Raw genomic sequence first — 27,762 nt, forward strand, 5'->3', positions numbered from 1 at the left:
AACTCCTTAACGCAACAGACTAAACTCCTAGAAGGGGAGTGCTCAGGGCTCTGACACAGCTATTTTCATGTATCACAAACATAAAGCAGCTATGTTATGATTGCTTTTGGCCTGAAATTAAAACACCAAAGGTAGATTCTTTACACTGTGAAATTCAAAACTGGCCAGATGCGCAGTCCCAGTTTTCTCAGTTTCTTGTTATGATACAACTACTAAGACCAGAGATAATAGGCTACTACCATGGCAAGAGAGGTGTAGCCTTTTCATTTCCCCTTTTACTGTTATCTAGTAAGATAGAGAAAACCAAGTGATAGCTCCGTCAGTGTGACTAGCCATATTTCAATGAAATAAGCACATTACAAGTACATGCTAATTCTTATTACTGCACAGCAGAACCACACAGTAACACATAGTGTGCAAATTATATCTTATTATTATTTACAAGGTAAGAGGTATCAAGACCAAAAGAACTAACTCCTTTAATAAACAAACAAAAAGTCATTTTATTCCATGCAGAAACATCTCTCCAAGGCACAGCTGACAGCTGTTTAAAAAGCTGTTTAAAAGCATGATATCTGTGGGACTAAAACTGGAAATAGTACACAAATGTGCAAAAAAAAAAAAAGTTTTGCTTGTCATCACCCTATTTGGGACAAAAGCACCAAACAGTTGGGCCAAAGTATTATTTTTGGAAGGTGAGGCAGACACAATCACTAAGAGGGAAGCGATTATCTTTGCTTCGCGTTTGTTTCCATCCTCAGACCAAATAAATCTGTCACCCTTCTACCTTATCAAAGGGAGACCGACCCAGAGGGCCTTAAGGGAAGGGATGCTAGAGGCCTCCATTTGCTGACACATGCGCCTGGTCAGCAACAACCCCAACCCCTGAGCTGTCCCTTGACCAGCGCAGCTTCCAAGGCCCTTAGGTAAGACAGGAATTGGGCCCAAACATCTCTCAAAATAAGCCAAATCCAGCTCCCTGGGTGAGAGGGGTGGACTCCTCATCAGCACAGGTTTGGGGCTCCCACCCTCACCCTCCCCTTCCCTCTCCGCACGCCCCAGACCCCCGAGCTCCTTCAGCTCGAAAAGAACTGGCAGGAAAGCGGCAGGAACTGGCGCTTTCACGGAAAACACACTAAAAAAGACGCGTTGCTAGTCTCTGCACTGGACGCATTCTTTTTTAGCTACCTAAAAATCGACTAGCCAGAGAACCCTACAACGTTTACAGACTACAGCGCCCAGCTCCCCCGCACGGAAGACGCGCTCCCGCCCCTCCCCCCGCCCACAGCGCCGGCCGTTGGCCGTTGGCCGGCGGGGGGTGGGGCACTGCGCACGCGCACTCCGGCTCCCGCGCCCCGCCCCCGCCAGCCCTGCCACGTGACGCGGCGAAGCCCCTCCGCTCTTTGTTTACCTCGCGCCGGGGCCGCGCGCCGGCTGATGGCGTCAGCGCGCTCCGCCCCACGCGGGTCGGCCGCTTCCGCCGTGGGCACCGGCGGCGGGCGCGCAGCGCAGCGCAGCGCAGCGCAGCGGGCGGGCGGGCGGCGGTGCAGCTGCTCGGCCTGCGGCTGCCGGGGGTGGCGGTAGTTGGCCGGCGTCGTCGTCGCCGTCGTCGTCGCGGCGCATGTGCCCCGGCGCGGTTGGGGCGGCGCTGGTCTCGGCGGCGGGAGCATGGCAGCCTCGGGGGCGGAGAAGAGCAGCAAGAAGAAAACGGAGAAGAAGCTCGCAGCGCGGGAGGAGGCGAAGCTGCTGGCGAGCTTCATGGGCGTCATGAACACCATGCGGAAGCAGGTACGGCCGGCGGGGCCTGGGCCGCCCGCGGTCCGGAGGCCGCTCTGGGGCCTGAGGGTCGGGGTGTTCCCATCTTCTGGGTCCGACTGTGATGAATCACCCCCCCCCCCAAAGATACCCCCGGAAGGAGGGCTGAGAGTCTGAAGGGCTGCAGCGGGCGCGGGTGACTGCGGCAGCAGCTGCTGAAGCCCTTCCGTGCAGTGGCACAGCAAGCGTCGAAAGTTTGGATTTTACTGGCAGTGCCCTGATGCTGAAGGCAGAAGGACGCTGTGGACCTGCTTCCTTATCTAATAACCTTTTGTCTATGTGAGGGCAGAAATCAAGCGGCAATTCTTTGCTGAGTTTATCCGGTTAGAAGTAGTATTCACATAGTCCTTTTCCAAGAAAAACCTGAGAGGAGTCAAAAGGTGGTGGTGCTGAATTTTAACCTGGAGCTGTTCTCTGATCCAATTGACTGTGTACCCTCTTCAAATATTATCAGTATAGCGAAGCAGCAGCGGGAGGAGAGGGAGGACTGGAGCCGTGGCTCAGTTTCAGGTAGTGCTTTGTTTCTTGCACTTTGTACTCAGTACATCTGACCCTCTCACTAAGAAGCCAATAGTTGCATATGGGGATGGGTAAGTGGAGCAGTCTCATCTTTAGAAATTCTGACCTTTTGGGCTGATCAGCTTCTTAGGTTAATAGTGTAGTGATTATCGAAGATGACTCTTTTGTTTACCAGTAGAGCGGTAACCAACAGCACAATGATGCGAGTAGGTTTCCACTGAACTGTCTAAACTGAAATAAATGCTGCCAGGTGTTTTCTCCTCTTAAAAAGCTCAAACTTAAAGATACGATACAAGAGCAGAAGGATGATCTTTGTGACACCCTGGATGTAAAGAAATCTTTTCTCTTCCTCAGAGGAACTGGTGTAATATGGAACCAGAATGAAAGCTGACTCTAGAACCAAATGTTCCAGAACAGGTGGAGGCTTCCTACGTGACACTGTCACATGTCAAGTCTTCTACAGTTTATCTACTCGTTTCCCTGTATTAGTCTTGCCAGAGGCTCGGTCCGATTTTTATTAGTGTGTGTATACTAGCAGTATGGGTCCTGGCCTAGCAAGTGATATAAGAATGGTGATTCCACTTTTGTCCGTGATACTGTCCCTGTTCTTTTCTCACTAGCATGCCATCAGTTTGTGTACAAAAAACACTCCAACTAACTGAACTCCTACGTATGGAAAACCACGTTGGCTTAAATTAAAGGTTTGTGGTGTTTTCTGGTAATGGAGTGGAGAGAGCTATATAGAGGCATAACGCCTATCTGGACATAAAGCTACACTTTTTGTATGTGGGTTTTGTTTCCGCTTAATTGTGTGAACGTACTCCAAGGTATAGCTGATTTTGTAACTCAGCTGTTCATAATTTAGCTCACACTCCTGTCATTGCTGACATGGGGATGCTAGATGCTATTGTGCTTTGAGCAGACAGGAAATATGGCCTTCTGTCAGATGCACGTACAGTTGCTAGCACAAGGAAATCCCAGTTCTTGACCACGTCTCTGCTCCAATAACATGGTACCACATTGTTGTTCTGCACTGTTGTTCTCACCTGGTCGTTCAGTATAGCGGGGTGCCAGCTCTGATCTAGTTAAGTTTAATCTCTCTCTCTCTCTGTTTAGAGTCACCCTTAACTGCTGTAAAATCTGTGTGCTTTTAGTTGTCTAGAAAGCTGGTATGCCAGGGCAGCCTCTGCTGCTTCAAATTTTGTCTGCTACTTGAGTTTCCTAGAAACTTCCAGTCAGACCTCCGATGGTGGCTTCAGCCCACCCAAACTTAGTCTTCAGCACTCCATGAATTCTCACATATTTCATGACACCTTTGATCCTTGTAGGAGTTGTTAGTAGGAGTGTAGGAGGCGTTAGTTATTAGCAGGAGGGAGGGGGCAGAATTATGTGGGATAAAAATAGGAAGTCATCTGCAGCCAGAGGAAAATGTACTGGTTCAGCAGACGAGCTGTGCTGAAATTTAAGAGGATTTATAGACAACTCTTTCTTCTTGTATGTTGATAAGTCAAGGACTGTGCTGTGGTTATAAAACCAAAGTGTACTATGAATTAAAACTTTTTCCTTTGGTGGGAATATATAATGCTACATATGCACGTTGCTTTATTGGCCTTTGTTTAATGTTTTAGGAAAATGAGCTGAAGGTACTAGAAAATGGGTTGGAAAGTATAGCTAATTAACTGAGTCTGTATAAACTGATCTAGAGGCAGCCTCCCTGCATAGGGGATTTTAAAGTAAACTGTGGGTATACATACACGTAGTACTGGTGAGACAGGTGAGAGATTGCAGGCAAGTATGTATACTGCATAGAGAACTTCTTGCTAATCTCCATAATAAAATGACCCATATCCTTGTGGATTTTGCTAAGCTATTTGACAGCATGTGCATAAATCCTTTTTGTGACCTTGTAGCTGGGTGGAGACCAGCCAGGAGTGAGAGGTAATTAAAGGTAAAGATGGGACAGAGTTGCAAGGTGTCACTGGACCTGTTATTCGGGAGATGAAGCACCCTAATGCAGACTCACTCTGCGGTGTGTCCTTTGGCTGATGCAACGCAGGTCACTTGTTGACTCACTGAAGCTACTGGCTGATACAGGTGGGTCCTCCAAGAGAGAAGTACAGCAATTCTCTGAAAAACCAGTAGTTGAAATAAAGCTGTTATGTCCAAGGACATGCAGGGAACAAAATGAAAAAGATGATGATAAAGTCTGTTTTGGTTGATAAATGTTTTTCCCACATCCACAGAGATCTTAGAACATCCTAAATGCTTCAAATACTGAGATGTGTGATTTCAAAAGGCACTCAACACATTTTAGAAATGCAGCATGGAATGCAGCAGCAGTTGTAAGTCTTGGTTAAGTTTGCCCACGTAGTTTTGCAATATCTTATACTGCTAGTTTCCAGCACTTCTTCTAAGAAAGATGTTTTAGGAATTTCAGCTTTAAAAAATTCCTTTTAGCTTTTCTCATAGGGTCTTTTTTTTTTTTTTAAATATTCATTCAACCTTAAATGATTTAAAGCCATGGATGTGCAAAGAAGGTTGGTTCTGGTCGTCTTGCCTCCTCCCTGATGTATACTTATAGTTCAAACAATTTTTAAAAAAATATATGTTAATGTTGCACATTTTATCCAACAAGTGCTTCTAATGAGTGTCCTTTTCTGTAAGGACCTAAAAATTACTAAGTGAAAGTCTTTCTTCAGTATATTTAAAGGACTATTGGCTATATATTTGGACTATCTACCTTGTGAGTTGTGCCTGGATGATATTGTCTGCGTGTGGAAAAAAATTGTAACACTGTCCTGTTCAAGTGCATTTTCTTCCCACAGTAAAAATGCTCTATTCTGTGGTTAGTTTTGGCAGGTGTTTCCAAAAACAGGTTCCAAGAACTTAAGGTGATAGTAGAAAATGGAGTTCTGTTTTTTGAGAAGCAGTGCTGCTCAATTCTTCTTAATAAGCGGATGTCAAAAGTAACTGCAATATGGTGTGCTTTTAGGCCAGTCAGTATGTTCTCAAAAGGATACTATTTTTAAAATCTATTCAAACAATATGTTTTTACTCCAATCCATTACTCTTGCCTGATGTCTCCCAACTGGTAAGTTTTGTCACTTTCCTTCCTCTCTTTCTTCCATGACAGTTCAAGCGTAAATGAGAAACCGATTACGTACGAATGGTGAACAAGTGAGGAATAAAAATATTTTTTTTGTCTGAGAGCCAACTAGTTGCTAATTAGATGTGACTGGTTAAGTACTTCTATTTAAAAGTGATATTTTTAAGATAATGTTCTCTTTAAAATGTTCCACTGAATGCTTTGAAACTGTTCGTTGTTTTCACCCTGGTTGGACAATATGATAGTAGTCATGAGATATGGGGTTCCTGTACGTTTTATGCAAATCAGCAGCTGAGTAGGGACGAGAGCTCCTAATGCAAATGCAGCCCCTGTTTGATGCTGCGGAGTCGAGGCTATAGAAGATTGATAAAAATGCGACAACAAAAGCTTTAATCGGAGCTCATATCTTATCAGTGGCCAGCCTTAAAATGCAAGTTCACAGGAAAGCTGAGAGTCACTGATTCTCCAGGTTACTGAGCTTACTTTTTTATTTTCTGATCTTTTTGCTTAATGTGATAAGCTCTTTTGAGGTAAGGTGGAGTAAGAAAGCAATGAATTTCTAGAGCCTGTTTTTAGAAAACTATTTTTGAAAGTATTTCTAATATGCTGATTTTTGTGTGTGTGTTTTGTTTTTCTTTCTTCTCTCCTCTGGTTTAGAAAACTCTCTGTGATGTCATTCTTATGGTTCAGGAAAGAAAGATCCCAGCTCACCGTGTTGTGCTTGCTTCAGCCAGTCACTTCTTTAACTTGATGTTTACTAGTAAGTCTTTTCAAAATTGATTAACTCTTATAGGCTTTCATGTCCATGTCCTGTTAGACTTGTGACTGACAAGCTGTTTATTCTGGAAAAATAATTAATTTGAGGGATGAATGCAAGTCAAGACTTGCTCAGTTTGTATCTTTCCTCCATTCATCTCTGTTCACCCTTCCTTTCATTTTCTTTTTATCTCTCATGATGAAATCAATGAGGTTACTGTGTATGCAAGTCCTCTTCTTATTTGGGGCCCATGCACAGTATTACTCTCTCTTCTCTGATCTAATATTTGGGAGTCTTTATTCCCGTGACATAGCTTATGCCTGCCCTGTCACTTCCCACCGTTAGGCACTTACACGTACAAAGCAGGCTTTGAGAAACGTAAGTGTTCTTGGATTTGTACTGTCTTTATAAATTCAGGTATTTTAGTGTCTATGTTGCAAATTTATGGATAAGGCATATGAAAGTAAAATTATTGTGCTTTAAAACATTGATAGGACTAGAGTACAATAACTGTTCTCTAATGGCCAACACAATTATCTGCGGGTGCATTAACAGTGCTGTAACTGAGTGAGGTCTGATCGGGCTGCATATTATCAGCTTGAATATGGAAATAGTTTTTGACAGTGCAGTGTGAGCTTCCTATCTTTGGTAATGCTAGCTTGGCAGTCTCTGCACTGTAGTCAGTAGCGTCTCTGACTTTTTAAATACATTTTATCGCATAATTTTCACACTGCAACCTCCCCTGCCAGTTATCCTGGTTGTCCCATTGCTTTGTGCCCTCCCTGACTCCTCTTAGTAATCCTGGGAAAACAGAAATTGACTGCGCAGTTTTTGGCAGGTTTGATCACTTTATTTTTTGCAAAATCTACAATAACTAGGGTGACTTGCTGATGTAGTTTGTCTTTTACTCTCTTTACAGCAAATATGCTTGAATCAAAGTCCTTCGAAGTGGAGCTAAAAGATGCAGAACCTGACATTATTGAACAGCTTGTGGAGTTTGCTTATACTGCAAGGTAGTTTCTTGTTTAACACTGCCTGACGTTTTTGCTAGGAAGTCTGCCAAGTGTAAATGATAAAATCTTAAAATAATGCTTTTGTAGTTCACTATTACAATACTTTATTTCTAGTCTGATGTGACTAGACCTTCTCTATCTTCCTTCCCTTTTCCCCTTTGTTTGAAAGGTGTTACTCACACTGCTTAATTTAGTTAATAAACTATTCCTGTTAGTTAGTAAACTATTCCTGTTGACTAAAGTGAGTGGTAGTTGCCTCAAGAAAGCAACGGAAAGCACTTAAGGCTTCTGACTACAGAGTTGGAGTCAAATGATATTTCCCATTGCTCTGAAATTCAGGCCCTTGTTAATATCAGCAGTGGTTTCTCTTTATGGCCATAGCAGCTAGCACAGATAAACATTTCAAGGAGTTATAACTTCATCTCCGGACAGATTAGGACTGTTCTGTGTGAAGAGCATTTCCCTTCTATCCGCGGTTGCCCATGTGTTTAGTTGCCTGCAGTGATGTTTAAAAACAGAGTCTTTATACAGAGCTTGTTCAGATGACGAGGGTTGTGGACAGGCCTTTGCAGCAAGCTCTCTTGACTGATGGATGAGAGGCTCTTTATCCCTTTGTACTGATAGGATTAACTCTCCTTAGGAAGGCTTTCTCCTTCCTTTGAGAGGAATCTTGCTGTATGTTCCCCTGCAGTGAGAGACGGCTTATGTCAGCACCCTGGCCGCACTTGCATCTGCTGGAGCCCAAATCCTTGTCAGTGAGCTCTGGACCTCTTCTGTTGATGCGCTGCCAAACTGACTTTTCTGCTTGTGCACTACAGGCAAATCAGCCAGAGCAGTCCTGGCAACTATCTTAGACAGACTTTGCTGATGCCTCTTTGGGAATTGGAGACTGCCAGAAAAGGTTCTGTTCCTTCTCTTTTGTGAAACTAGTTAATCATACAGGTCGAAGTGATACTACTACACCGAGACTGTCAGCAAATGGCCTATATTTAAGGCTCAGTCTTTAGAATTTAGGACTGCTGACTCCCTGCCCTTCCTCAGTAAAATATCTAAAATTAAAGCAATTTGTAAATTAAAGCAACTTGGAAAGACCACAAAGGAAGACTACATCTTAAGCTTATGTGGAGAGAAGAATGCTTGAGGAAATAGCTGGGAAGTAATTTTGCTGTTTACGTAAATTGGTTTAAGATTTGACTACAACAAAATAGGTAGTTTTAGTGATGTTAACTTTGCACCTTCTGTTTTGCAGAATTTCTGTTAACAGCAACAATGTACAGTCTTTACTAGATGCAGCAAACCAATATCAAATTGAACCTGTGAAAAAAATGTGCGTGGATTTTTTGAAAGAGCAAGTTGATGCTTCAAATTGTCTTGGTAAGAGCAATGCAGACTTTTTTTTAAAAAAAAAAAAAACTTAAACTTGACTGTTCTTGAAAAATGGATAGTCTCTTCTAAAAGACAGTAAGATTTTGATAAAAGCAGACACATCAAAATCATTATAGCAAAATGTGAAAGGTTGTCACTTGCTATAAGCAAAACATTCTGGCAGTTACCTTTGCCAGAGTCAGGGTCTGCTGATTTTAAGGCTCATCCCAGCTTGGCAGCACTATCCTGGAGCTTCTTGCGTGTTTGAGGTTCTTAGTTGTTTAGTGAGGTGGAGCTTTCAGTTGTTACTGGACTTGGAGATGGAATTTGACACAGTTGTAATGTCTCCAAAACGAGCATATGTTCTAAAGGTATGAACAGGATACTTTTGTTTTCAGTTGTACCTCCTTCTGACTGAAATACTAAAAATCTACCCATGTCATTTAGTCAGGTGTTTGATATTTATTACACGCTGTAGCCGTAATGTGAACTCCACGTTACCAAACAATGAATAGACTTTGGGGCTTATTGATGCTGTTCAAGCTTTGGAGCACCTTATCTGTAATCTCTAATTAAATAAATGTGTGTAAAGGGATTTTTGTTGACGTTTGCCGTGTCAACATGGCAATCAGATACGTTCTAGCAACATTTCAATCAGATATGTTATAGGTGTTTATAACGTCAATAGGAATGTTTTGCAGAGTATCTGAATTCTAATGAGTCAATTGACACTTCAGTGCAGTACAGCTGTGGCCCTGAGACACTGCTGGCAGGAAGGCATTACCTCCTGAGGAAAGTGTCACTAATGCTTGTTTTGTAGCATATTCAAACCTCTTGTTAAACAGAAAATTATGTTCTAACACTTGCATACTTTGTAGCTAATTTATGCCCAAAAGGGAGATCAAAGTTAAATGAAATTTTCCTCAAGACATTGTTTACAAGTTGAAATCTGTTCTGATTGCAGACTCATAGGCAAGCCCATAGTTTATTTAACAAAAAAAAAAAAAATTAAAAAGTGTATTTGGAAGAAGTCATGGCTTATTTTGAATCTCTGGAAACTTTATCAAGCTGTTTGGTTTCTCTTCTGGGAAGCAGATCATACACTTGCATTTTTATTATTGTTGTTTGCGTTTTACTACTTAGGGCAGTTTGATCTAGCTTCAGGCCCGTGGGCTGCATTTGGCTAGTGGTTTGCTTTCATCCCACCTTTCGTCCTCCTAGAAGAAGGAGGAGGACTGTAGTGAGCTGAGCAACAGTCATTGCTGAATAGCTCTGTGCTGACTTTCTCCTGCTCATACCTGGTTACTAATGGAAAGTTCAGAAACAATAGTTCTCAGTAGTGGTTGTTACTTATACCCGTATACCAACTTGCAATAGAATCAACTTGGCTTTTTTTATGTTGGCCTGCAGCACGTTTTGCTATCTGCACAAAACAATCCCTGCTCGCTATGGCTGTTGCAGGAAACTGGGCTTGGCTGGTGACTGCTGCTGCATGAGCAGGTTAGGGGAGGTCGATAAAACTTGGATCCAGTCTCTCAAGCTGCTGTGGTTACTGTGTTGTAGTATGACTCAGACCTAGTTCATGTACTGTTGTTGCTTGCTTCATAATTGGGGGAAAAAAATAATGAGGAAATGATACTGGACCAACAGTTAATATAGCAAGTGCTACTGGCCCGACTCTGTAATTAGTTTGTAGGACTAGGATCAGAAGTTTATGCTTATCTTGATTTGTCTTGACTTGCAGATGAGTTATAATAGCATGTCATAATAATAAAGAAAATATTGTAATTATTAATATTATAATAACATACAAAACATTGTTAGAAATATTAAATTGGTGTTATAAACCTCTCTGACATTGTGGTGTTTTTATTCTATTTGAATATATTAAAGGTTACTGTAGTTCAAGCTTTAACAAATTTTGTTTCTTAATTTCTCTTTCCTTCATTAGGTATAAGTGTGTTAGCAGAATGCTTGGACTGTCCAGAACTGAAAGCCACTGCAGATGACTTTATCCATCAGCATTTTACTGAAGTTTACAAGACAGATGAGTTTCTTCAGCTTGATGTTAAGCGTGTGACGCATCTTCTGAACCAAGATACGTTGACTGTGAGGGCAGAAGACCAGGTGAGACCTCAGTTTCATAGTAAGAGGTCTGTCTCTTCTATCAGTTAAGAACATTGAACTTAACTTTTTTTTTCTCTCAAAAGCTGGTTTAAAGTGTCTCACTTCTGATGTTTCTGTAAGTGCACGTGATGCACATAATGCATGCTAAATTGTAGAATAGGAGGTACACCCTGGCTTGGTTAAAACCTAACATTAATGAATATCTGCATTTCAAGCATGGGTATTATATGGGTAACTCCAGCAAACCAAAAAGGAAGAAGTCAAAGAGAATAAGCGAAACAGTTTCCTTTATTTAGATAGCTATAGGGCTTCTGATTCTGTAGTGCATGAGCTGAATTAAGTTTCATGTATAGCAGCTCCCAAACTGGCGTTCATGCACTATCTATGGAAGGGAACTACTTTAAAGTGGTAGGCAAACTGCACCTTAACAACTGTATGCTTTTTCCTGAGTATAGTCTCAGCCTGTTTCAGAGCAAGGAGTTGCTGCTGCTGGAAGCATGCACACACAAGTTAAACATGGGGAACTGTGAGACTGAGCAACAAGGTGGATAAAATGGTCAGGAAAGCTGGATGCGTTGACAGAGATGGATTGATGGGAGGCCCTTATTTATGAAAAATTTTAGATGGCTGAAAGGAGCCTGAAGTTCGTTCCATTCATTTAAGAGTTATAACCTGCAGTAGAAGGTATATTCCCAGCTGTCCCATTGGAAAGCTGGATTCAACATGCCACAGGTCTGAATGCTTGCTGGCCAGCTTGTTCTTCCTACCGCATGAAAACAGGAAGAATATAGGTGGTTTGCACTGGAGCCCGAAGAGATGGTCATAAGATAGGGATAGTTGCTGGATACTTCCTGAAGGTTCTCAATAAAATCTGCTGAAACCGCACTGGAGTCTTGTCTTTCTAGCTGAGCTGTTCTTGTGCTTGAGTTTACCTTTGCTTGGGTATGTCATCATGAGTTGACTCACACCTTTGCAGTACAACAGATGGATCTCGTAATCAGGTTCCTGTCAGGATGGTATGTGTGTGCTTCAAAACAGGTGTCTGACTGTGAAGTTTAACCACATGCATAGGCTCCAGAATTAATTCATTTTCCTCCATGCATCTGTTGCAGTAAAAACCTTCCATGAAAATAAGATTACTGGGGGAGGGGGATAATCTCAAGTGACAAGAACATGATAGTTGTGACTAGCTGTTAAGTATGAATGAATCAAGTCATAGTTCAAAATTCTTCCCACATGCTGGGAAAAGTTCAGACCAGAGGGTAACATTCTGAAAACTAGAAAATTTTCATGCTTTGTTGGCTTGCAGCCAAAACTACGCTCTGTAATTTAAGCTCTGATAAGGTAAACGGCATGCTTCAATGCAGTAGCAGTGGCTTAAAAAAAATTGTGTAGGTAGAACTGCATGATTAAAAATCTTATGAGGAAAGTGGGAGTGTAGAATTTGAAATTGCAGAACGTGACCAGTGATACTAAAGAAACCTTGTTTCTAAGCAGTACTGCTAGGAAGTTGACATATACTTTATAATCTTTGAATTGGGATAGAGCGTATGAATTTAGTTTTTTTAAAAAGGTAGTTTTAATTACTGGCTGTCTTTTTTTTTCTCTGTGCAAATAATGTTCCTATTGATAAATGGATACAATATTTCTATCCCAATCATTAATCTGCTGAATTTTCTTAGCTGATAGAATTTAGCCTTAAATCCATTTTTCTTCTTTCTTCTCCCTTACTTTGTGGGCATTTTGCAGGATTAAAGCTGAGGTGGTCTAGTTACTCAGAACCGATGACGTATTTCAGCTACAAGGAGTGGGTACTGACTGTGCAATCACTTGTAAGGAAAATTTATTACCGTTTCAGAATGAATACTATCAGATAAGCTTTCTGTGTCTGAATGCAGCACTGAAGTATCTTAGATATGCAGTACTGAGCTTTTTCATCCATTTCCTCCTGACCTAGAGGAACATCAACAGAGCAGGTTTCTTGGTTACCTTCCTGTCCTGTCACCTAACCCCCAGTAAAATCCACATCCTTTCTCTTAAATAGGAGATAGAGGGGAGACTCACTCAGTATGAGTAAACTTACAGTAATCTGCACCTAAAAATTTTAAGACGCAACCATAGCAATGCATCTGGAACTCCGTCACTATGACCTGATAAGAGAAGCAGATCATCAGTTCAGGAGGCTATATAAAGTAGAAGCTCCTGCAGCATTTCTGGTGAAGTATCACCTGTTTTTTGACACCAAACCCAAAGCACGTTAGTCTTACCGTGGTGCAGGAATTACTCGCATAAATATCAATTGCTGGATCAGGCTTTCCATTTGGGAAGAGTTAAAATAGCAATAGAAATTTTAATGAATAAGGTTTGTGGATGGGTTTTTACTCTGTGGTTGTGTGTTTGTTTCACTTGATGTCTGAGTACTGTCTTATTTTTTTGGAAGATGGTTGGTTGTGTTGATGCTGATAGTGAAATCCTCACATACTGAAATATTAATATAGACTAACTTCCAACAGGCAGAAGAATAATTTTAGAACATTAAGGTTTTGTTACCTGTTTTAGCGCATGGTGATATACGTTATCCTTTTCTTTCCTTCTCTTTCGCTTAAGGTTTACGACGCAGCAGTCAGATGGCTGAAGTATGATGAGCCGAATCGCCAGCCATACATGGTTGACATTCTTGCTAAAGTCAGATTTCCCCTCATATCGAAGAACTTCTTAAGTAAAACAGTTCAGGCGGAACCACTTATTCAGGATAACCCAGAATGCCTTAAAATGGTGATCAGTAAGTTGACGTCTAGTTGAAATCTTTGTTCTATGTAACTTTAAAGTACTGTGGAACTTAATTTTCAAAAATTGATTACTTTAAACTAATATGCCGTGACAACGTTTCTGCACTGAATTCATCTACGACTGTGTTCCCTCTAGGATGTGACTTTTAGTTGGAAGTGGACATGTAAATGGCAGACGTTTATTCTTAATAGCGTTAAGGAGGAAAGTAATGAAAGTCAGTAGTGAATGATTTCAACTTCAGGATAAGTAATGGAATGGGGTTTTTGTTATGAGTTGTTAGGATAATTGGAAGGGTTAGTGCACGTTTGAGACGGGATAGTAACTTTAATATTGTTCAGATATGAATTAATAAGAAAGGTTTTTATCAAAACTTTGATATTATAAAGCTCCCCTAAGTAACTAAAGAATGCTAAGTCTATGGTGCACTATTTTCATCTCTAATGTATACTGACAGTTCAGACTAAACACTTGCATTCTGAAGGTGCTGAAAAAAAATCTCTTGGATGAGAGCATTTCTTTAAATAACAAAAGGGAACAAGCCTCCTCTGACCATTCCCGAAATGTTATTGTATGTGAAAGAAATGCCTAGATACTGATAGATATTCCAGAAGAAAAAAACAGAAGTTATTCCAATAACAGTTGATGAGTTAACTTTTAGTGTAGCTCTAAAAAGAGCATTCAAGTATTCCACTTCAGTCAATGACTATTATTCAAGTTAATTTATATGTTGGTAAGTATCTGCTAACCTTTCCCATATCCATAATGCTTCTGGCATGACACAGAATTAGGTGCAGGGTTTCAGAAATAAATGTGGTTTTTGTTTTTAGGTTTTTCGTAGTGGCTTGTAGTGTCACTAATATTTTTGCTTGCGTTGGAATGTTTCTTAGCAAAAAGGTTCAGTGTTTTTTTTTTTTTTCTTACAGTAGTTGTAACTGTAGTATTTTGCATTGTCAAGGTAAGAGCAAAAGTGAGGGGCTTTAATGAAATGCAATGTGCTAGAGATGCCTTCCAGATTAACTAAAAACTGCAGGTGATGACTCCTCATTGCATTCAAGTTCCTTTAAAATGAAAATTTTTCCCTTTAGGCTTCCCAGTTCTGCCATTTTTTCTTTTTTTTTGGGGGGGGGGGGAAGGGGGTTTACTTTCTTCTGCTAGTTTCAATATGTCAACTTTAACTGTGTGGTAACATCAGCTAAATGGCAATAAATGAGTATATGACACTTAGGTAAGTCCATATCCATAACGTGTTTCCACATGGAGTAGGAATTTTGAAATGAGGCATAAATCTGGATGTGTGCTCCCATCCTCCTATGCATTCTTCCCTTAAAAATGCATTCTTCCCTTAAAAAGAATTGTTTCTAAAGCTGTGTAGTTGTAAAGTAGAAGCTTCTTTCGCATCTTTTCCCCGTCCTTCCCTCTGAAACATCCCTTTCTATGTATGAGCTGCACTGGATCTAGAACAGTTGTTTTCCTGCTAGGTGGGATGCGATATCATCTGCTTTCCCCAGAAGACAGAGAAGAGTTAGTGGAAGGTACACGGCCAAGACGAAAAAAACACGATTATCGCATTGCTTTGTTTGGAGGCTCACAGCCCCAGTCCTGCAGATATTTTAATCCAAAGGTAATCGTTACCTCAGAATGCATTAAGATTCACTGTTTGTAATCTGCATGTGTTAATTTGCTGGCTGGTATTAACTAAGATCTGAGGATCTACAAAATGGTACGGGGAAGGATGGGTTTCATGCCTCTTGGGTGTACAGTTAGGAGGGTGTACTTAATTAGATGCATTCAAGTCTATGTACCTACATATAATACTTCCTTTTGATTAGAATGGTCATGTGTTTGTTTACTGGCGGTATGAGATATAGAGTTACGATAAATCCATCTGGGTCAGTAATTGGTATGTGCATACCACAGCTGGAAGTGAGTAAAAACTCACATAAGCATCAAGTGATTAGTTAGGAATATCTAAAAGGTTGTATAGATGTGCATGCATGTGTGTGTTTGGAGAATAACTCGAGAGCTGCCTTTTTTTGGACAAAAGTTAAAACACTCTCTTGTATGATAGCGTAGGGCCCTATTTTAGTTCTTGTTTGTTTTGGTGCATTTAGTATAAATACGTAGTTGCTTCTAAATCCCAATTATTCACATATTTTCTTAGTCCTTAAGAGTATATAAGGAGAGGAACTGGGAGCAAAGTATTCTAGAAGTGGGGAAAAAGTGAGTTTCTGCAGTGAAAACCTTGGGGGCAATTTAGAACAAGCAAGCTTAGGCTGAAATTCGTTTCTGTTTTTCCTGAACAAAATCAAGCCACAGGAAATGGAATATATTTGGACTATGTAGACTAGGTGGTCTGGAAACCTCAGTTACTTGTAGAGGGACTGTCCGTACTCCCTCTTACCAGATAAGCACTTGCAAGAATACACGGAAAGGTTGCTAGCTACATATTAGGGGGCTCTGATAAGGTATGAAGTTACTTACCTGTAATATTTTGTTGCAGAAATTCTGGTTGTTTTAACTCAGCATATTAAATGCTTGTTACAATTTCAAACAGTTTTCTGTGTTATCTTTGTGAACTGTGCAATCAATGTGAGGCCATAAAATACAATTCGGAATTAATGAGCCCTTAGGGTATGTTTTGGACCCAACTGATAGGAATTCACAGTCCCTTATTCAAGACAAAATTGAAGGCACCTTTCTTTGAGTACATTTAAGTCTGAAAAACGTTACCAGCTTTGTTGTCTTAGTCTGAGACACTTAACTTATCGTTTTAATAGGAATTCCAGATTTTTTTAAAAAGAAAAAGACCACCTTTATCTTCATACACATGCTCAAGTGAGACATACAAATATTGCTCTGAGTGGTGGTGGTGGCGGCGAACAGAGCAGATGTGTGTGTGTGTGTGTGTGTGTATATATATATATTTTTTTTTTTTTTCCTGTAGTGAAACAATGAATTATTTTGTTTTGAAAGGTAAGCTCTGAGTTGGAAGTCTTTGATCAGGACATTCATTCTCTTCAAACAGTTTTTTTTCTGGCATTTTAGCAAGTTGTAATTCACCAAATATGCTCTGACCTGTCTTTTATTAGAACAAAATTAGATCAAAACTTTTCTTTCTCTTAATCTCCAGTTAGGTCTATTGGAGCAAAGCTATTTCAAGACAGGGTGGAAACTAGCTTTGAGAATTATTGCCCCAGTCATTAATCAGCAATGGTCTGGTCTTAGCATAGAGTCTGTGCAGTCTCTTTGCCAACCTAACTGACAAAAGGTTAGATTGCTTGTTAAGTGCCTCATGTCAGTGGTGGTCGGAACTGAAGAGATGGAGGAGTTGCTCCATTGCTCGTTATAAACTAATATAAAATCCCTCAGTTGTCCCCATATGTCTTTTTGAAGACTTAATCTTGTTTGGAAAAAGATAATCTGGATGAACATAGAGTGGGAGCAAAAGTGAGTAATTAGAGATCTAGAATCTAATAGCATGCCTTCCTTAAATATTTTGCTAGTTCAAAATATTATGCTTATACGCTTCCCTTGCATTCTTACCTAGCATGTCATGTGTTGTTGAATAGCTTTTATTTAATTTATCTCCAGCTCCAAGTTATTTAAAACTCCTTTGCAGGATGTTTTCCTAGAGTATCTGAGTGTGATCTTTAAACTGCAGCAGTAGCTTCTAAATATCACAAAACAGAAACCCTGTGAGATTAGCATCCTGTGCATGTAAAATAAGTGTGGGATTTAAGGTTCCAGTTCTGCAGAGTCTACATCACGTGTTTAACTGACTTAAATTAGTCTCATTAACAGATAATAGGACTGTCGCAGTGCAGAAAATTAAGCTTGTGTATATACTTCTGCAGGACTGGGACCTTGGAAAAGAATGAAAGTTTTGTTTTGTTACCTGTTGAACTGGCTGAATAGCAACCTACTCCTTCACTTCTGATTTTATTTAAGTTTAATTCAGTTATCCTTATACATCAATTAAACAGCTCAAAACAAACATAGGCCATATTTCGCCTAAAAATATTTTCTCATTGTTATGAGTGACATAATTTCAGGATTCCCACACAATAAGACTAGTTCAAAAATTTTTTCTAGTCTCACTATTATTGCTTTGCACATAAAAATCAGTCTCTACTATAATGCTGATCTTCATTTCCTCATTTGTCAAAAAAATTCAAATTAGAATGGATCGGACAGGCTGTGTTAATTGTTGAGACTGCTAATGTTGTTTTTAAGTCTATATTTGTTCTCCTTGTTGCCTTGTAACTGATTCTTCTATTGATGCATTTACTTCAGTAAGAGAGCAAAATGATGCAGCAGGACAGATGGAGACTGGGGCATGCTCCTGTGGAGCACGCTGGCACCATTTTGAATAGAGATGTTTGTTTTTGGGATTGTGCTAGAAAGTCTAGATCTCCCTCTTTGTGGTGGCGGGAAGGATTATCGCAGAAAGGAACTTTTTTTTTTTTCCAAGTTGGGAGTAAGGTGGCTTGTTTTTCTTTTTTTTTTCCTTCTTCTTTATTCTTGATGAAAGTTTGTGTCTGAGGCAGCAAAATGCTGACTCTTTGAAATTCTTGTGCTGTCTCTAGTGGCAAGAGATAGCTAGAAGTTTTAACTTTTTAAACAGTGCAAAATGCAGTAATGGCAAGTAAGGCTTAACTCAGTGCTTGGCTTTGCTATTCCTTGATTATTAAGGGAACCCGCATGACTTTTATGAGGAGACAGGAGCTGTAGTCAACAAGTTATTAGTGGCAAACTTGTCCTTGTTAGGCATGCCTGCTGTTTTCCTTGACAAACTTGGAAAGGGGACAACAAATGAAATTAAAGAAAAAGTTTTAAACAAAAGGAAGTACTTTTTTACATGGTACATGATACACGTGGAGTTCTTGCCACAGGAGATTGTGGCTCCCAGGTGTTCAGATACTTAAAATAGATGATTAAATAAATTCATGAAAGAAAAAAAAACACTTTCAGGAACTCCTAATTACAAAGGCGGTTTCTTACTCTGGTGTCCTGCGTCACAAATTGTTGGAAACCGAGCTCAGTAGGGGAAGTGTCACTATATTGCTACCTTGTGCTTTCTTTCCTCCCTCAGCTCCCAAAAAATGAGACTTGCCACTGTCCAGGGCTCTGTGGATCTTGACTCTGCCCTAGAGCAACTGTTCTTAAATGCGTAAAAACTATTGAAATCAATTCTATGTGATGCAGACTAACAGTGAAGAGTATTACAAGAAAATGATCTAAATTGCCTCCTGCTGGAAGAGGAGGATCCTGCTGAGTAGTGTGATGAGGTTGTGGGAGAGCCTGTGGCTTTTCATATGTTATGTAGGTATGAAAGAAATGGTAGCTATGAATGGAAGCTGCAAGAGTGGGTCAGATCACAGCCCCTTACAACAGTAAGGGGAGACAACAGGATTTTTCATAAAACTGCCAGAAATTTGAGCAAAAAACATGATGATCTTACACAAAGCAGTAAGACATTTTCTTAAGGTTTATACAGCTAGTTATTTTGCCATGCTGTAGTATGGCTTTCCTTTCTAGGATGCCCCAGGACCTGTTTCTCACCATAAAGGGCCACATGCACCTGCCAGCTCTTCTTGATATGGGGGATGCTACAAGAAAAGATTGTAAGATGCTTTGGACTATAACATGCTCTGTCTCTCTTTTCTTTGAACCCCCACGCAGGAGTCGCTGTTTTTCCTCATTGACCAAAGTGTGTGGAGTATGTCCTTGCTAAGAAAATGTAATGATGTAACGTGTTGTGTGAACCATTCAATGAAGGTCATTCAGCAGCTTTAGCTAGACCATCCTAAGGTGACACAAATAACATTTAAGGTCCTATACTTTCCTGTTCAGTATAGGAAACGAGCCATCCTCATGATGGCATGAAATATGTGCGATACAATTATTCAAGATGTGTTGCTTGTGCTGTATGCTATCGTGATCTGCCATCAACTGCTGAGTATGTTCTTAAGGCTTTAGTTAGCATTACTGCCATATTTGACACTTACTGATTTTTGCCAGTCCAGGCAAAATCAGTTTCTAGGCAACATGACTGCCAGTATTTGTGATGAAGCATTACGCTGTTTCTCATGCTATCAACTGTGGATAGCTACAGATCATTTGTGTTTTGTTAAATTCTGTAAATAAGCTTCTAGTTGTCATGGTAATAAAATATGTATTACAGAGCTTTTTAACTGAGTTGCTTGTCAATTTGGATATTACCTGCTTCTCCTTTTTCCATCGCCTTTGATTGCTTTTATTTCCTGTTTTCTTTATTAGAAAGAAAGAGTCTGTTATATATCACGTCTTTTTGCATTGCTATAAAAGAAAAAACCATCGTACTTTATTGATGACATGCATTGTTTCTGACCTGACAGGAGCAGGAGGTCAATTTTGTTGGAGAAAAAAAAAAAATCTGTTTTTCAGGAAAGCTGTACTGGGTGCGTGCAGGGAGTGAGGAGATAGAAATTGATAATGTCGTGGTTCATTGCAGCTAACTATGTCTGTGTTTAAGAATTTTTCAAGAGTACGCCTGAGGAGTATTCTTCAATAAACAGTATTCATGTTTGTTTTGAAAAGGAAATGTAAAACTGACCATATCTAAATCTCTGAAAAGCTCTGTTTGAAAACACTCACTGTGCAGGTAAGTTATATAATCTATTAGACATTACCTGTTCTTTGTAATGCAGGATTACAGCTGGACAGACATCCGATGTCCCTTTGAAAAGCGCAGGGATGCAGCTTGTGTCTTCTGGGACAACGTAGTTTATATTTTGGGTGGTTCCCAGCTCTTCCCTATAAAGCGAATGGACTGCTACAATGTGGTGAAGGATAGCTGGTATTCCAAGCTAGGACCTCCAACACCTCGAGATAGCCTTGCAGCCTGTGCTGCTGAGGGCAAAATTTATACATCTGGTGGTTCAGAAGTGGGTAAGACACTAAAAATCTTTAAAACAAACAAAAAGCACAAACAGAGATACCTGGAAAGCTTTCTGGTTTTGCATGACTCTTTGTTGACAAGAAACTGCACACAGCCATAATGGTAGCTGATGAGTTAATTTTCCTGTATGCAGGATTTCCTCCTCCCCACAATCCAGTAATCTGTTTCTGTTGTGTTTTTTTTTTTTAAAGCAATTTCACTGAATATAATCTTTACATTATTAACTAGGGCATAAAATACATTATGACTGTTAGGAGTAAACTGCAGGCAAGCAAATCTGTTTTTGGGTTCCCACTCTGTTCTTAGTTTACTTCTATAAATCCATAGAACTCTCAAAGTGTGGTTGAAAATCATCTGTGATGTGGGGCCAGAACAGCTTGCCCTGTTTGTATTTGGGCCTAATGAGTAAAAGGAGAAAAAGCTTTTGATTCTGCTGTACTGATGGTAAAATCATGCCTGATCCGGTAAAGGAATTTGCCTCTGATCTTTTTCAAGTGACAGAAGTTATCCTTTAAGAGTTTGCTGTTCAATTGGTTTGTCTCTAGACAAATTACTCATCATACAGTCAAAAATTAAGTCCATGGGGGGGAGGCAGGGACTGCCAAACCCTTGTGGCTTGGCTCTAATCTGAATCACTCAAACTAGTGTTATGGCAACATTTTTCAGTTTATTTTTGCTTAAATTAATCGGATGTGATATCTTCAGCAAACTAAAAAGTAGGAATGTATGTATGCCATATCCATAGGAATTGCTGCTATGGAAGAGCTTAAAGAAAAAGTTGTTTTGCCAAAAGATCTAGAGCCATGTGATGACAATTTTTAGTAGATCCTTTTGAGTTTTGCCTTGCTGCAGAGGAAAATGAGGAGAAAATAAATAGTGGTCATAATCGGTGACTAACATTGATAACAGTTACTTAATAGGAAGTTGTGACATTTAGATAACCTTATGAGACTTCAAAAACAGTTGGACAGCTCTGATGAAGCAGCAGAAAGATGCAGTTCGTTACTGCCACCTAGTGCAGTGAAGGTGAAATAACAATTTCCCATTGCTGGAAAGTGAGGTTTAACCAAGGCTGTATTGAGAACTATTGCTTGAACTATTAGAAGAGCTGTTAGATCGTTTCAGTTTCCCACATGCCAATTCCTGAGGAAGCATGATCCAAACTTTGATTGTATAGACTTTTATTGCCTTTTTGTGTCTAATAACACTAATTAATACATCAGTAGTGGAGAGTGGATCTGTTAAACCTTTCCTCATTGCACATTTTTCCTTTTCTTTCCATAACTAAAATCAGCAACTGAGTTTTTTTTAATTGCATTTTTTTCAGTGCACTTTTTGGAGTCCCTTGAACATTGATCCTTTATTGGGAAAAATCTTTCTATCCCAATTCTACCACTTGAAGCAGGCAATTATATGAAATTATATTAACTAAAGAAAATGCTGCAGAGTGTTTAGCTGTAGAGAAGTCTTTAAAAGTCACTGTTTTTGTATCGATTTACTAGTTTGGAAAATAAATTATTATGTCAGTCCACTGTGTGAAAGAGGGCCCTTCCCCCCACCCCCTTCCCTGCACTGGTAGGAATACAGGCTTATTTGGAATAGCTGGCAGAGTTTGAAAGTTAAACCCACTAAATTCTTCTACCATATTGAGATTCAGGGCATATGTTGTAATGTTGTCAGTGTAATAGTAAACAAATTCAAAATGGAAGTTGTTCCCCTCCCCCCCCCCTTTTTTTTTTTTTTTAAAAGAGTTCTACTGATGGTAATTCTGACAACTTTGAAGCAATAGGATTGTGTATTTGCCATCAAGGAAAGAATATGGCTCACTGTACTGTTCATGATATTAAGAACTGCACGGTAGAAGGAGAAAACAAACACATGGTTATTGGAATCTACTCTCGATTTTTGGGCCTGGAAATGCAGTGCCATGAGTTTTGAGGGTTCAGATCTCCAGCTGGTAGTGAGGGCACTGAGTGCTGCTTGTGTAACATACTTAGTCTGAGAAGTAGAAAGCTGAGGGGGAAAAGGATGATCAAGTGAAGGCACCTTTAACTGTTCTAGATGAATGTATCTAATGAAACAAAGGGGAGACAGATCCTGATTCTTTTCTGTGAATAAGTCTTTAAGCTTCCATCCATCTTCAGTGGAAAGATTGTTTTTGACTTCAGTAATAGCTTTTTTGGACATTGGGGGAGGAGGGCACAGACGTTGTACTTCCAGGAAAATAATAAGGATTTGCCAGTCCCCAGAAAGAAAGTAGAATGGTTAAGGGTATCTATTTTGTGGTTGCTAATGATTTGGAAGTATGTTATAACATAATCTAGCCATTTGATTCCAAATGCAACAAGTGTTCTGGGAATCAGTCAAGCCACATTGTTTATAGGAAAAAAGACTCATGGGACTCTGTACTAACTTTACAATACCTTGGTTTCATTTTCACATTTTGAAAGTTCAGTGCACTTCAGGTACTGAGGGGTGGCTTGAGATGATAATTTTGTCAGTAATTTATACGTATCCCTGTTAGTTTTTTCCTCCCCTGAAAAAGAAAATCCAACTCACTGGTTTGTTTTGATACAGTGATAGTTTTATAAACTTGTGTATTTTGGAGGACAACAAGAGTCATGAAAAGAGTTAAGTACATGCTTCCAAAATAGTCCCGAGTTTCAGGTTGATTAGCTCTGCTTTGAGATTGGAAAGCAGCTTTCCATTTTCAACTAGCAAGTAGAGCATCAATTGGGTATTACTGTTAGAGTTTTCTTTGTAAAGCCAATTGTAAAAAATTAATGCCACTTTGGTGGGTTTCTTATTTTTTAAGGAAATTCTGCATTGTATTTGTTTGAATGCTATGATACGAGAACAGAAAGCTGGCACACAAAACCCAGCATGCTGACTCAACGGTGCAGCCATGGAATGGTAGAGGCAAATGGCCTCATTTATGTGTGTGGAGGAAGCTTAGGAAACAATGTTTCTGGAAGAGTCCTAAATTCCTGTGAAGTTTATGATCCAGCCACAGAAACGTAAGTATCAATTCTGGTATTTGTCACTGTGGTTTTGCTCGCTCTTTAAATACCTGAAGTATACAATTCTTCCCATTCACCTATACAACCTGAGTTCCGTAGTAACAAATAGGATATTTGCAGTTTTACTTAAAAGGCTGCTTTTCTTAAACAGCTTTCTTCCATATTTTCACTTTCCCAATTTTAGGAGCTTAATTATTTTACGTTTATTTTCAAAGAACTAAATTGTGGATTTTCCTGTGGCTTTTTATGTGTGTGGTTTTTTCCTTTTTTTTCTCCTAGGTGGACTGAGCTCTGTCCAATGATTGAAGCCAGGAAGAATCATGGACTGGTGTTTGTAAAAGACAAAATATTTGCTGTGGGTGGACAAAATGGCTTAGGTACTCATAATTCTGTTAGTTCTGTAGCTGGTCTCCCAAGGTTTCTTGGGCTTCTTGCTCTTTCTTTTTTTTTTTTTAAAAAAAAAAAAAAAGTTATTCTACTAGTCGTTCAGCTGAAACATTCTGAGCAGTACCATAAAACATGTTCCGCTGTTGTCCCTGTATTGTTGTCTGCCTTCTTGCACCTTCTTGCTTTGCTCTTGATTATTTTCCCAGCACTTTTATTACTGATTGTCCTGTCAAATTCAGAAATGTGTAACCTAGTTCTGCAGTTGTTTAATATAACTAAACTAATCCCCTGAAAAAAGCTAACTTTGTTAGTTCTTCATTATACATATTGGGACACCTTCTCGCAGAGAGACAGATAAAGGCGTAGTCACTATTTTGAGAAATTCAGTCTGAAGACCTGTATCTAACAGGCTATGGCTATTTTTAAATGGTGAAACAGTGAACTTTTCTGACTGTCCTAGATATGAAATATGACTTCCTGTGTGCCCATGGGCAAGTCACTTAATAATCTGCCTGTCTACTTGTCTGTTAGCTTAGGATAATAGTAGATTATTTCCTAGGAGAGTTGAATTTGAAATTTGATTACATAGGGTTTCTGAAGTGCTTTTGAAAATGAAAAATACTCAGCTTTAGTAATCATTATTTATGATGGCATTAATCTGAAATCAGGTATTCTAGTTCTTCTAGAATATCGTGTGCAATTTAATTAGCTACTATAACTATTCCAACGTGATTGATTCCCAATACAAAAATATCAGTAGATGCAGCTTTTGTACAGACAGTTTATCGGTTACAGTCAGAGCTGCCTGTTTGCAAAATTCTAGTATATTGGCTGAATGCTCATTTTCAAAGTGTGAACCATTGATCCAATAGGTTAAACTATTATTTTGCTGTTTTTCATATTCTGTGGCCTGATTGATTAACTGTTCTTACTGTAGTATAATAGGAAAAAGTTATGTTTGGGATAAAACATTCATACGTCTTAGGATCACAGAGGTTTCTTAATCTTTGAAGCCTAATAATTCAGGAATGGAAGTGAAAACTCCTCTTTGTCTCAGTCACTATTGTTGCGATTTGTTTTAATCTAAACCTTTAAAATCATGACCAAGTTTTATAAAGCATTTGTATGCTCAAGTTCAGCCTAGAGTGTGTAATGTAATAAGCAGTTATCTATTTCATTGCTTTGTAGGTGGCCTTGATAATGTAGAATATTATGATATCAAGATGAATGAATGGAAGATGGTATCTCCAATGCCATGGAAGGGTGTAACAGTGAAGTGTGCTGCTGTGGGACCTATAGTCTATGTCCTGGCTGGTTTTCAGGGCGTTGGTCGATTGGGGCACATTCTTGAATATAATACTGAGACAGACAAGTGGATAGCCAACTCCAAAGTTCGCGCTTTCCCAGTGACAAGTTGTTTAATCTGTGTTGTTGACACTTGTGGTGCAAATGAAGAAACCTTAGAGACCTGAAGACCTGTAAGAGATACTGAGACATTCTTCAAGGACTTGGGGAAAGATGGCCATGGTGCTTTGCTTCCACATTTTATTGAATCTTGTTAAACTGAGTAATAGGAAGAAACTGAGGTGCAGTCTTTGAATTTGTATATACAGCGTATTGTATAACATGGATTTTTGTCATGCCCATCTTGTTGTCTGTTTTAAGAGATGGGGATGTGTTTTGAGAATCCACTTACCTAGCTGAGAACATATGACATCTTCCTTTGAAAAGACTGTCTGTGTGGCCTTGTCAAAAACAGACCCAATCCAATTATTTAGAAGAATTCAAAGCATTTGATGAAGATAAAGATTTCTGGCTAAATGATTCTTTCCAGAGCTCAATTACAAAGATTCTTCCTTTAATGAAGGTGAGTAAATACAGCCTGGATCATGAGAAAGAAGCAGACTTTTCTTATTTACACATACCTGTAAAAATCTTACTAGAATGCAATGAAGATTTTGCTCAGGAAAGACCAAGGACAGCAGTATAATGGATTAAGATTCCCATGGAGAATGGGGATAGATGATACAGCTCCTTTCTTATAATAGCTGCCCTATTTCAGTGACTTTCTTCCATCACTTGCATGACCTCATATCAGTTTTGAAGTCAGACAGGCCATATATACATATATATATATATATAAAATAGCAAAACACTTTGCTAATAACTTCTTTGGCATTTTGGGGAGCTTTCACAAAAAGACTCCTGAGCTGTCAGAACTAAACTTTCATTTTTGATTATGTTGAGGTGGAGGGGGGGGTGGAGAAGGTCTACAATAATTGTGCACTATATTAGCGAGTTGGAAATTTGGGATTCATTTTCAGGATATCTTCCCAGGCAACCAGACTGTACATACTGTGGATGCCAAACCGTTAGCAAAGATGGGAATAGGACTGAGAAAGCAAAGTCAATACAACAAATGTATTGATTTTCTTCTTGAAAATGACTGTTTTTAGAATGGTATGAACCAAGTCATTAAAGTTATTTTATAGAAGTCTTCTAAAGTTGCACATGGTTATTAATCTCTGGTTTATAAGCATATAGTACTGTAAATGTCTTCAGAAAGTCAACATGGTACTAAATGTGATCACAGTCTTTCTTCCAGCATAGAAGCTCAGGCTTGTCAGGCTATCCGGTATCAATACTGTGTACATCTTCCTACTTTTGAAAAGCTATACAAATTGGTACATATAAGTCTGTTCTGCTCCCATGGTAGGTCATGAATGTCTTCATCCTAATTTTATCACCTTTTTTCTAACTTGCTAATTCCTTCAGATCTGTTTCTATGAGACTATCAAGTTAACTTAAAAAGTTGGTGCTTGCTTATCTCTATCTTGTGCATCGCTGGTGGTGTGGATTTTTATTGTTTTATTTCTGAAGATGCTCCAAGTTCCCAAATGGTATAATTCCAGTTTTCAAAGTCAGTACTGCTTTGTAAACTATCTTGTCTCATACTAACAGCTGCATGTATGGTAAACTAATAGATGCATTCGTGGGTTTCATAGTGTTTCATGCAACTCAGCTCTATATTCAGTAGTAAGTGAATGCTGTAAAACACTTTTTCCCCCCCCCCTTGCCTTTCCCTTTTTTCTACTGATTGAGCCATAAAACAAACTTGTCACTGGTGTTTTGAATATTTATGTTCTAAGATACTACAAAGACTGGACTGAATTTTGCACTTTTTAGGTTGTACAGCCTGTTTTTTTTTGTATCTGCTTTTAAAATTGTCAAGCACCTTTTTCTAAATTTGTTTTCAAGAGGTTAATAATTTGCTTAAACTACTGAGAAATTCATGAGAAAGACGACTGAAAGGATTTGAGAGAGCTAGATTGTCGCGGAACGTGCAGCTAACACCTTCACGTGGGTATTTTGTTTGAACTACTGTACGCTACTTTTTCCGAAGCGCTCTACGCTTTCTTAACAGGGTAGACGGCGCTGTGCTTGCAGCTCAAACTTTGCACAGAGTGGTGATGCTCTTGCTTATGTACACCTGGTAACGATCACTAGTGATCTTTTTCTTCATAGAGTTTTATCATGCTATGGGCCCTTGGTCATAGACTTGGTTCAGTCAGGTTCGTTGTCTGAATTACTGGGGCAGTATTTGAAAATTGTCCACGATGCAGTACATTGTTTCTTAGATCACTTTGTGTATCGAAGATGTGTATTGATAAAACTAATGAAGTGACGACTTGGCTCAGTATACGAAACACTTCTTTGAAGCTTATGATGCAAGGTGAAGCGAAATACCTCAGTGAGGCTTGTGACTCGGTACACTTTGATCAATAAATGACTTTTTTTTTTCTTGGCTAGCACTGGCAGCATGTTTAATGGCTTATCCAGCAGGACCTCTTTGTCACCCTTTCTACTCGAGTCTTAAAACCTCACCTCGTAACCAAGGCAGCCCTACAGCACGGCTGGGCGCC

At 39.5% G+C, this 27,762-nt stretch overlaps 1 protein-coding gene across 3 annotated transcripts; it reads left to right on the forward strand.

Annotated features, from left to right (window-relative positions):
- The first annotated feature begins 1,421 nt into the window (after positions 1–1,421).
- Positions 1,422–27,648, forward strand: KLHL7 (kelch like family member 7). 3 transcript variants are annotated; one of them, XM_068935070.1, is made up of 11 exons: positions 1,422–1,788; positions 6,098–6,200; positions 7,117–7,210; positions 8,460–8,584; positions 10,527–10,702; positions 13,310–13,484; positions 14,971–15,113; positions 20,182–20,422; positions 23,248–23,449; positions 23,732–23,829; positions 25,028–27,648. In XM_068935070.1, the coding sequence occupies exons 1-11, from the start codon at positions 1,669–1,671 to the stop codon at positions 25,309–25,311; spliced, it is 1,761 nt and encodes a 586-aa protein (XP_068791171.1). In that variant the 5' UTR covers positions 1,422–1,668; the 3' UTR covers positions 25,312–27,648. The 3 variants fall into 3 exon arrangements, with proteins under 3 accessions (XP_068791171.1, XP_068791173.1, XP_068791172.1); XM_068935072.1 differs by lacking the exon at positions 1,422–1,788 and adding an exon at positions 5,766–5,909; XM_068935071.1 differs by lacking the exon at positions 1,422–1,788 and adding an exon at positions 5,848–5,970.
- Positions 27,649–27,762: the final 114 nt, after the last annotated feature.

This window comes from Struthio camelus, chromosome 2 (assembly GCF_040807025.1).
Source record: "Struthio camelus isolate bStrCam1 chromosome 2, bStrCam1.hap1, whole genome shotgun sequence".
Taxonomy (NCBI): domain Eukaryota; kingdom Metazoa; phylum Chordata; class Aves; order Struthioniformes; family Struthionidae; genus Struthio; species Struthio camelus.

What these genes read in the sequence shown, in the direction of transcription:
- KLHL7 (XM_068935070.1), top strand. Translation starts at nt 1,669, where the DNA reads ATGGCAGCCTCGGGGGCGGAGAAGAGCAGCAAGAAGAAAACGGAGAAG. An exon ending in GAGTTTGCTTATACTGCAAG is followed by an intron (nt 7,211 to 8,459) that starts GTAGTTTCTTGT and finishes TCTGTTTTGCAG; the next exon opens with AATTTCTGTTAACAGCAACA. An exon ending in TGATGCTTCAAATTGTCTTG is followed by an intron (nt 8,585 to 10,526) that starts GTAAGAGCAATG and finishes TTCCTTCATTAG; the next exon opens with GTATAAGTGTGTTAGCAGAA.